At 41.2% G+C, this 11,011-nt stretch overlaps 1 protein-coding gene across 1 annotated transcript; it reads left to right on the top strand.

Moving 5' to 3' along the window:
• Nucleotides 1-301: 301 nt before the first annotated feature.
• LOC104239860 (uncharacterized) lies at nt 302-9,676 on the top strand. Its single transcript, XM_070174524.1, has 5 exons — nt 302-394; nt 6,801-7,019; nt 7,095-7,477; nt 9,130-9,253; nt 9,482-9,676. The coding sequence occupies exons 2-3, from the start codon at nt 6,995-6,997 to the stop codon at nt 7,424-7,426; spliced, it is 357 nt and encodes a 118-aa protein (XP_070030625.1). The 5' UTR covers nt 302-394; nt 6,801-6,994; the 3' UTR covers nt 7,427-7,477; nt 9,130-9,253; nt 9,482-9,676.
• The last annotated feature ends 1,335 nt before the right edge of the window (nt 9,677-11,011 follow it).

Raw genomic sequence — 11,011 nt, 5'->3', positions numbered from 1 at the left:
GCTCCTCTTAGACCTCAGAAGCCTTATTATGCACCTCCAGTATCTAGCGTGCCTCCTGTGCGGGGTGCTTTCAGAGGTCAGTCTAGCAGACTTGGCCTGAGCCAGTCACAACCACCACATCCTCCTAGAGCTTTCTTTGAGTGTGGTGACACACGCCATGTGGTGAGGGATTGCCCTAGACTTGGGAGGAGTGCCCCTCTACAGACTTCTCAGCCACAGCGCACCCCGCAGAGCTCTCAGGCTATGGTTACAGCTCCAGTTGCTACCCCACCTGCTTAGCCAGCTAGAGGTTGAGGTCGGGGAGGTAGAGGTCGCCCTAGAGGGGGAGGCCAAGCCAGAAACTATGCCCTTCTTTCCTGTACCGAGACTGTTGCCTCCGATTTTGTCATCACAGGTATTATATTGGTTTGTCACAGAGATGCATCAGTTCTATTTGATCCAGGTCCACTTATTCTTATGTGTTTTCTTATTTTGATCCGCATTTGGGTATATCTTGGGATTCTTTGAGTTTCCCTGTTTATGTTTCTACTCTTGTGGGAGATTCTCTTGTTGTGGACCGCATTTATCGGTCGTGTTTGGTTGCGCTTAGTGGTTTTGAGACCAGAGTCGATTTATTGTTGCTCAGCATGGTAGATTTTGACATTATCTTGGGCATGAACTGGTTATTGCCACATTATACTATCCTTGATTGTCACACCAAAACCGTGATGCTAGCTATGCCAGGTGTACCGCGTGTTGAGTGGAGGGGTACTTTAGATCATACTCCCAGTAGAGTTATTTATTTTCTTAAATCTCAGCGTATGGTTGAGAAGGCTTGTGACGTGTATTTGGCTTATGTGAGAGTTGTCAGTATTTATACCCCTTCAGTTGATTCAGTTCCAGTAGTACGGGATTTTCCCAATGTGTTTCTAGCCGATCTTCCGTACATGCCTCCTGATAGAGATATTGATTTTGGCATTGATCTGTTGCCGGGAACTCAACCTATTTCTATTCCTCCGTATCATATGGCTCTTCCTGAGTTGAAGGATCAGTTGCAAGAATTGCTTGATAAGGGTTTTATTCGGCCCAGTGTATCACCTTGGGGTGCTCCTGTCTTGTTTGTGAAGAAAAAGGATGGTTCTATGCGTATGTGTATCGATTATCGCCAGTTGAACAAGGTTACAGTGAAGAACCGTTATCCTTTGCCTCGTATTGATGAACTGTTTGACCACCTTCAGGGCGCACATGTGTTTTCTAAGATTGACTTGCGCTCAGGTTACCATTAGTTGAAGATTCGGGAGCCAGATATTCCGCAGACTGCTTTCAAGACTCGGTATGGTCATACGAGTTCTTTGTCATGTCATTTGGGCTGACCAATGCCCCAACAGCTTTTATGCACTTGATGCACAGTGTGTTTCGGCCGTATCTTTACTCGTGCGTCATTATTTTTATTGATGATATTCTAGTGTATTCCAGGAGTCAGAAAGATCATGAGCAGCACCTGAGGACTGTGCTTCAGACTCCGAGAGACAAGAAGTTATATGCTAAGTTCTCAAAATGTGAGTTTTGGTTAGATTCGGTGGCATTCTTAGGCCACGTGGTATCGAGTGAGGGTATTCAGGTGGATTCGAAGAAAATAGAGGCCGTGCAGAGTTGGTCCAGATCATCCTCAGCTACAGAGATCCGCAGTTTCCTTGGCTTGGCGGGTTACTACCGCCGTTTTGTTGAGGGGTTTTCATCGATTGCAGCCTCTATGACCAGACTGACCCAGAAGGGTGCTCCGTTCCAGTGGACGGAGGAGTGTGAGGCTAGCTTTCAAAAGCTCAAGACAGCTTTGACTGCACCCCCAATTTTGATACTTCCTACAGGTTCGGGGTCTTATAGGGTTTATTGTGATGCCTCGAGGATTGGCCTCTGAGCGGTGTTGATGTAGGACGGTAGGGTGATTGCCTACGCGTCCAGACAGTTGAAGGTACATGAGAAGAATTATCTGGTCCACGAACTTGAGTTAGCTGCCATTGTTCACGCCCTGAAGATCTGGCGCCATTATTTATATGGTGTGCCTTGTGAGATTTATACTGACCATTGGAGCTTGCAACACTTGTTCAAGTAAAAGGACCTAAATTTGCGCTAGAGGAGGTGGTTAGAGTTGTTGAAGGACTATGACATCACTATTTTGTATCACCCGGGCAAGGCCAATGTGGTGGCTGATGCCTTGAGTCGCCGGACAGAGAGTTTGGGGAGTTTGGCTTATTTACCAGCATCAGAGAGGCCTAGGGAGAAGGATGTTCATGCCTTAGCCAGCCAGTTTGTGAGATTGGATCTTTCGGAGCCCAATTGGGTTCTAGCTTGCGTGGTTTCCCAGTCTTCCTTATTTGATCGTATCAGGGAGCGGCAGTATGATGACATTCATTTGCTTGTCCTCAAGGACAAGGTTCAGCACGACGATGCCAGAGATGTGACTATTGGTAATGATGGGGTATTGAGGATGCAGGGTCGGATTTGTGTACCCAATGTCGATGGGCTTCGGGAGTTGATTCTGGAGGAGGCCCATAGCTCGCGGTATTCCATTCATTCGGGTGTCACGAAGATGTATCAGGATTTGAGGCAACACTACTGGTGGAGGCGGATGAAGAAAGATATAGTTGGAGTTGTAGCTCGGTGCCTCAACTGTCAGCAAGTGAAGTATGAGCACCAGAGATCGGGTGGGTTGCTTCAGCAGATAGAGATTCCGGAGGTGGAAGTGAGAGCGGATCACCATGGACTTTGTAGTTGGGCTCCCACAGACTTTGATAAAGTTTGACGCTATTTGGTGATTGTGGATCGACTGACCAAGTCCGCTCACGTCATTCCTGTGTGTACTACTTATTCTTCGGAGCGGCTGGCGGAAATCTGTATCCGAGAGATTGTTCGCCTGCATGGTATTCCAGTTTCCATCATTTCAGATAGAGGTACTCAGTTTACATCACGATTCTGGAGAGCCGTTCAGCATGAGTTGGGTACTCGGGTGGAGTTGAGTACAACATTTCACTCTCAGACGGACGGACAATCCGAGCGCACTATTCAAATTCTTGAGGATATGCTCCGTGCGTGTGTGATTGAGTTTGGAGGGTCTTGGGATCAATTCTTGCCATTGGCGGAGTTTGCCTACAACAATAGCTATCAGTCCAACATTCAGATGGCACTGTATGAGGCTTTATATGGTAGGCGGTGTAGATCCCCGGTGGGTTGGTTTGAATGGGTGAGGCTAGACTATTGGACACAGACTTGTTTCAAGATGCTTTAGAGAAGGTTAAGGTGATTTAGGATAAACTCCGTACAGCCCAGTACAGATAGAAGACTTACGCGGACCGGAAGGTTCATGAGGTTTCCTATATGGTTGGAGAGCGGGTTCTACTTCAGGTTTCGCCTATGAAGAGCGTTGTGAGATTTGGGAAGAAAGGGAAGTTGAGTCCGAGGTTTATTAGCCCTTTTGAGATATTGAGGCATGTTGGGGAGGTTGCTTATGAGCTTGCCTTACCTCCCAGCTTGGCAGGAGTTCATCCGGTATTTCATGTTCGATGCTCCGGAGGTATCATAGTGATCCGTCGCACGTGTTGAATTTCAGTTCAGTCCAATTGGACAAGGATCTATCTTATGTTAAGGAGCCAGTGGCAATACTGGACAGGCAGGTTAGAAAGTTGAGGTCAAAGAACATTGCATCGGTAAAGGTTCAGCGGTGGGGTCAGCCGGTCGAGGAGGCGACATGGGAGACCGAGCAGAATATGCGCAGCCATTACCCTTATCTTTTCACTACTTCAGGTATGTCTTTATGCTCGTTCGAGGACGAACGAATGTTTAAGTGTAGGAGGATGTGACGACCCGGCCGGTCGTCTTAAGAAATTACGCCCCGATCCCCTATTAACTGCTTTCCCCGAGTTTATTTCTGCTATTTTGATTTGTCGGGATGTTCGGTTTTGAGTTTCGGAGAGTTTTGGGACACTTAGTCCCTAAATAAGAGCTTAAGTGTTAGAAAGTTGACCGTAGTTGGAACAGTGTGAAGACGACATCGAAATGGAAATCCGATGGTTCCGTTAGCTCCGTTGGGTGATTTCGGGCTTAGGGGCGTGTTCGGATTGTGTTTTGGAGGTCCATAGCTAATTTAGGCTTGAAATACCGAAAGGTCGAATTTTGAAGTTTCCGGTTCGATAGTGAGATTTTGATCCGAGGGTCAGAATAGAATTTCGGAAGCTGGATTAACTCCGTAGTGTTGAATGTGACGTGTGTGCAAAATATCAGGTCATTTGGACGAGGTGTGATAGACTTTTTGACTGAAAGCGTATTTTTAGAGTTTTTGGAATTCATAGGCTTAAATCCGATAAAGAATAGGTGTTTTGATGTTGTTTTGAGTATTTCGAAGGTTGGAACAAGTTTGAATGATGTTTTAGGATTGGTTGGCATGTTTGGTTGAGGTTTCGGGGTCCTCGGGTGTGTTTTGGATGCTTAACGGGTCATTTTTGACTTAGAGAATTGCAGAAAATGTAGCAGGTCTCCAGTTCTGGTTTCCTTCGCATTTGTGAGTGGGGTCTCGCGTTCGTGAAGAGAAGCTGGGGCTGAAGGAAGCTAAACGCTTTGCGTTCGTGATGATGTCCCCGTGTTCGCGAAGCTGTGAGGTCGTATGCCTACGCATTCGCGAAGAGGGTCCCGCATTCGCGTAGGAGGGAGAAGGCTGCTACTGCGTTTGTGACAGGGGCATCGCGTTCGCGATGAAGGAAATCTGGGCCAAGCGAAGTTGTGCTTCACGAATACGAGGGTCCTTCCGCGTTCGCGGAGAAGGATTTACCTGGGCAGATTATAAAATTTCAAAGTCGAGGCTTTAGCAATTTTTATCAAAACTAGAGTTTGGGAGCTCGGATTTGAGCGAGATTTTGAGGAATTTTTAGAGATATCAATTGGGTAACTGTTCCTTACTCCTTTTTGCTTGTAACCTATTAATCTAAACATGAATTCATCATTTAATTTCGGATTGGAGATGAAAATTGGGGAAAAATTGGAAGAAAGTTCTTAAACCTAGAATTCAACTTTTGATTGAGAATTTGACATTAGATTTGGATAATTTTGGTATGCATGAACTCGTGAGAGTATGGGGATTCTAAAAATATAAATTTTACCTGATTCCGAGATGTGGGCCCGAGGGGCATTTTGGTTATTTTACCTAATTTCGCGTATTAGCTTAGAATTTCTTTGTATAATCAATTACTTTAACTGTTATTTACGTTATGCAATTGAATTGAATAGATTTGGGCCATTTGGTGTCGAGTACTCGTGGAAAAGACGTGGTTTCGGGTTAATTATTGAGCCGGTTCGAGGTAAATGACTTGCCTAACCTTGTGTGGGGGATCTTCCCCTTAGGATTTGGTATATTTGATATTTGAAATGCCTTGTACGTGAGGTGACGAGTGCCTACTTGAGCTAATTGTTGAAAATCCTATTTTCTTTAAGTAATTTCAATTGTGTTCTTTTTCCTGTTTCATTTTACTTGCAATTTAAACCTGCTGTTAGCTTAGAAAAAGCATGTCTAATTGACTGAACTGTTTATTTGCCTAAACTGCGTTAATTGAATTATGTGAAGCATGTTAGATTAGAATTACTTGTGTACTTGATACGAAATTGAGCTTAATTGAGTATTGTTGTGTTGCTGCTGTGTGTTTTACTTTGGGACTACGAGACGGCATCCCGGGAGATCCCCTGTACGTATTTATGATTTGAACTGAGGTGCGGGATACCGAGAGATCCCTGGCACATATATTGAGGATACCAAGAGATCCTCGGGATGCCAAGAGATCCCTGACACATATATTGAGGATACCAAGAGATCCCTGACATATATTGAGGATACCGAGAGATCCTCGGGATACCAAGAGATCCCTGGCATATATTGAGGGTACTAAGAGATCCTCGAGATACTGAGCGATCCCCGGTTATTTCCTTGTGATTGTTTTTGCCTCTATTTCAGTTATTGAATTCTTTGTTTCCCTAAATTAAATTCTTAGTGTTAGTTTTTGAATGTACTGCTTATCTTATACCGTCATATCTTATATTTTTATTTTACCTTAGTAGGGCTCTGACCTTCATCGTTACTACCCGATCGAGGTTAGGCTTGACATTTACTAAGTACCGCTGTAGTGTACTCATGCCCTTTCTGCGCATATTTTTCATGTGCAGATCCAGGTACCTTGACTCAGACTTACCATCCTTGAGGTGAGGCGACCCTTCGGAGACTTCGAGGTATATCTGTCGCATCCGCAGACCAAGAAGTCTCTCTTTATTCTCTCTTGTAGTTACAACCCTTCTCTATATACTTGTTTTAGACTATTCTGGAGTTGGAGCATTATGTAATATCCTTAGCTTGTGATTCATGGGTTTCCGGGTTTTGGGAGAAATGTATATTGGATTTGAGAGTTATATTTTGTATGCCGAGCGACACTTTTTAAAATGTTGTTTTATTATATTATTTCTGTTTTAAATTGTATTCTTCCGCAAATTTGTTTATATTCTGCATTTTAGGCTTACCTAGTCGTAGAGACTAGGTGCCGTCACGATGGTTCACGGAGGGCAAACCGGGGTCGTGACAAGAGTGTTTCGGCAATTTCTGCAATTCTGCACACTGTTTTTGTGATTCTGCACAGTGTTTCTATATTTTCTGCATAGCATTTCGGCATTTCTACACATTATTTCTGCATTTTTGAACAGTGTATTTTCTGCATATTATTTTTGGGTTTCTGCACTATATTTCAGAATTTTTTGTATTTCTAAACAGTGTTTTTTGCGTTTCTGCACAGGTTTTCCTGCATTTTCTGCATATCTGCGCAACATTTTGGCAAATTTTGCATTTCTACACAGTTTTTCTGCATTTCTGCACAGCGTTTCGGCAATTTCTGCAATTCTACATAGTGTTTCTACATTTTCACATAGCGTTCCAGCAATTTTTGGACAGGAAGAAGTTGGCAAGGATGACTGTGTTAGAGACGAAGCTATGGACGTTGATTCTGCTACAGGTGGTATGTCTTAAACCTTGCAATTTTGTGTGTTTATTGTATTCTTTTCCTTATGTCTTGTATATTACATAAGTATAGGGATATCAGATAAGAAGAAAGTTCGAGGGCAAACAAAATGTAAGATGATTCACGCAAGAAATTTTGAGGAAAGAGAGGAAGTCACATTTGATAAAGGGCAAGCTATTGGACCAACCTGCAAAAGAGTATTTGAGTTAAGCAACTTTATAGGAACAATTACCAGGAATCCCAGATTTATCACCTTGTTGTTCATTAATTGGCATGCTGTCTTTGATGATATTAAACAACGAATGTGGGAATATGTCAATGTAAGAACAATCAATTTTGATGCAAGTAGCGCACAGGTTGTAACCAACCTTCTCCAGTTGATGCAAGTAGCGCACAGGTTGTAAAAGGCCATTCCACACTCTTCTGGGTCAACCCATGATCCAATTCTTGAAAAGGTATTTAGACTCCACATTTCCACCAAACTTAAATGCTTTCCGCTTTGTATTGAGTTTATTGTCGAAATTTTTGGTCTTGAATTAGGTGATGTAGATCTTAGAGTTAGTTTAGCAAATATAGAAAGATTAGCTACTATCCGGTTGCTACGCTTGTTATTCTTTGTGTCAGATTGTCGTTGATGTGTTGGTGATTGGCTTGTTGTGTGTAGTACCTAGCCAGTACCTTTGCCCCTTGATTTTTCATCCTTAGAAGTTGTTCGAGCCACAGTAGTGTTCAATGCAATAGTTGGTTTCAGAATCTCTGTTGTTGCTTGCTTTATTCCAGCTGAGATTTGAGGTTGCTTAGTCACTACATTCATCAACTTATATCCTGTTGAAGCTGCATACTCCAATTCCATTACATCTACATTGAGTTTCCTCAACTGTAGCACCCATATCTGTTGCTCCATCAGCTAATTCAACCAATGTAACAGTACGTGTATCAGCATCTGTCACACCAATTTGTTTTCTTGCAGTAGCAGCATTCAATCTAGCACTCCCAACATATGAGCCACCATACATAGTTGCATTAGTAGTTTTGGTCTCCACTTCTTCCTGCACATTGTTAGATCTAAAAAACTTACCATACTCCTTAGTAACTCCAGTTGAAGCAGGACTATTTTGCCCAGTATTGATCCTCAGTAATTGCTGCAACTGGGATTTTATCTGCTGTCCCTCAATTTGTTCAACTGCAACATTTTTTGGCAATGTAGCAGGAGTTGCTATTGGTTTGGCCATCTGTGAGTATTCAGGAGTTGGAAGTACATCTCGAGCTAATACAGTAGCATTTTCCATATTGATAGCAGCAGCTACACCTTCCAATTTCTACCCCTCATATTGCATAGTGTTACAGGGCTACTGAAGATTGGACTGGTACTGCTGTTTCTCACATTGTTCAGCTGTTGCAATAGCATTAGAAGCTGCTGCAACAGGGGTAGTGATGGAAACAACATCTGATTCTTTATTTAACTCATCACACCCTTGGTTCCCAGGATTCCTAACAACTTGAAAACCTAATGCAACTTGAACACCAGCTGAAATTCCTACGTCTGCTGCACTATTTTGCCCAGGATTTTTTTGCCCTGCAGTTCCATGATTTTCAAATCCATCATCTGCTACAATTTGTTTTCCATCACCCCTATAAGGATGCTACTTTTAGATTTTCAGAGGTGTTTAAATTGAAGTAGTGGGGGAAAACACCTTGGTTAGTTGACTAAAATTGAATGTGCATAATTTCCTTTAAGTCAACGTGAGAATGGATATCTGGCAGCCTTGATCATTGAAGGTCTATTGTTAGAGGCAACTTGTGGCATTGCAACTGCAGATGTTCACATATGGTATGCAAGCCACCAATAAACCAACTACTACTATGTCTGTGTAATGCTACCGATCAGAATTTTCAATTGTAGTTTTTCTCTTTTAGTAGTGAATTCACTTGATGTATATTGGATTTACAGGAGCATATTGCATTTTCTTGATTAAGTGCGATAATAAATATTTGTCTGCACATGCTAGAATTTAAATTTGATGCCCTTGACTTGATTATTATTTTAGCAGATCCCAATTCATTTGCTTCTGAATTTGTGTATTAACCTCTGCATTCTCTATTTTAGGACTTTATGATACTGTATTTGATGTTGACCGTGACAAAGAGAGAGCACAACAGTGTGGTCTTGAACTAAATGGATTCAGCTTTGATGGAGCTGATGCTGCCGGAGTTGATTATGCTCTAAATAGGCAAGTATACTTGCTTTTTTCATTTAAGGTCTTTTAGTCTTTGCATTTTTAGCTATGTTGCTCCGACATGGCAATTCATGTATTGCATGGTTACTCATTAATTATTTTTTTTATTGTGACTAAAAAATATGTAAAATATGGTGCTATTATATGTTATCCTCGTCTTTGTTCTTCTTGGCGAAAGATCAAAGTTTAGTTTCTATCTAATTATATTTTTTTTATGTATAGGATAATATGGGTGATGTTACTGAAAATGGTGGCGGAATGTCAATTTGATCTTAATGTGAACGTGAAGAATTATTGGATAATTAGGATGTCTAATATTCATGATACTATATGAATATACTCACTTTTGTAAAATTTATTGTTAATGGGCATTTTGACTCATTGTTTTATTAGTATGTGTATTCATTTGAATTATTATTTTTTGGTACTTATTAGCTAATTTAGTTCTTTCTACCATCAAAATATATGATAATAATGGATATGCTTGAAATAACTGTAATTACAGGATTTTATGCAAAATGTAAATTTATAAAAAAATCAAAATATAAATTGTATACTCTAGCCAATTTGCCACACTTTAAAAGTGTTGCCATATGTTTGTACACCATGCTTTGAAAGTGTTCTTTTAGAAGCCACACTTAACAAGTGTGGCCTATAAGATAATAAATGCCACGCTTTTCGAGTGTAGCTGTAAGATATAAAAGCGTTCTCATATGGGGTATAATAAGCGTTGTCTTTGTCATCTAATAGGCCACGCTTTTAAGCTTGGCTGATAAGGCAACAATTGAAAAGCGTGCCCTTAGGTCAAAGGTTACGCTTGTTTTGGCCACCCCCAATAAAGGCGTTGCCTAAAGTTGAAAAGTGTGGCCTTTAATCAAAGGTCACACTTTTTGCTAGTTTAGGCCACACTTGTTCGGGGTGGTCGTAGGCCTAAAATGTTGTAGTGCGTGTAATTACGAGAGCATGCCTAAATAAAGGAAGAGCTTAGCCTTAACATACCTGGAGTGGAAAAAATTTGTATGATGTTCTCGGAAAAGGTTGCACCTACTCCTTTAGAATCGTAAAATTTTACGTTGGACTGTGAAAGTTGTAGGTTACTATATGCCTTAAACACGCTACTTAATGTGTACAAATTCTTGAGAGAATTGGTGAATTTGTAGCAATTCGTTAGTTTTTGGTTGTAAGGACTTAGTTGAATATCTCTTTAAGAAATCTCCTCTTTGAGCCAATATGAGGGTGTAGTCATTTTGCCTTGGAAAATGTTAGTATGAGGTGTAGTTTAGTTAGCACCTTAAATTGCCACCTACCCGACATGACTAAAGAGTCATTTGGGTTGGGTGGTGGCTTGATGCCACATAGGGTGGGGAAGGGTTTTTATTAAATCTTATTCTATAATTAATAATTAATTAGGTATTATCCCGCTACCTGATAATTAATCAATTACCCACATAATTAAGAATTATCTCAAATTACTTAAAATTTTACTTATTTTAAATATACTTTATACATCATATTATCATGGTCATATGGTACCTTGTATGGTACTAGTCTATAAATATCGGGTATTGTCGCTCGGCCCGTATTTTATCCCACATCGACAACCTTCAACGAAACTCATTTTCTTTAATTCGTGCACCCTTTATCCTTCATGGCCCTTACCGATTGCTTGTTATAAATAACATAAATATGCTAATCTCAAGATAATCTCATCCCCGAGTCTACGTCAATTAAATGAAGACGAAGCTTTAATGT

This window comes from Nicotiana sylvestris, chromosome 5 (genome assembly GCF_000393655.2).
Source record: "Nicotiana sylvestris chromosome 5, ASM39365v2, whole genome shotgun sequence".
In the NCBI taxonomy this organism is placed as follows: Eukaryota; Viridiplantae; Streptophyta; class Magnoliopsida; order Solanales; family Solanaceae; genus Nicotiana; species Nicotiana sylvestris.
Note: the sequence above shows the minus strand (reverse complement) of the source record. Positions and strands in the feature narration are given on the sequence as shown.

Bases quoted from the DNA above. Each gene is read 5' to 3' on its own strand.
- LOC104239860 (XM_070174524.1), top strand. From the start codon at position 6,995: ATGGACGTTGATTCTGCTACAGGTG. The intron at 7,020-7,094 runs GTATGTCTTAAA...ACATAAGTATAG, and splicing joins CGTTGATTCTGCTACAGGTG to GGATATCAGATAAGAAGAAA.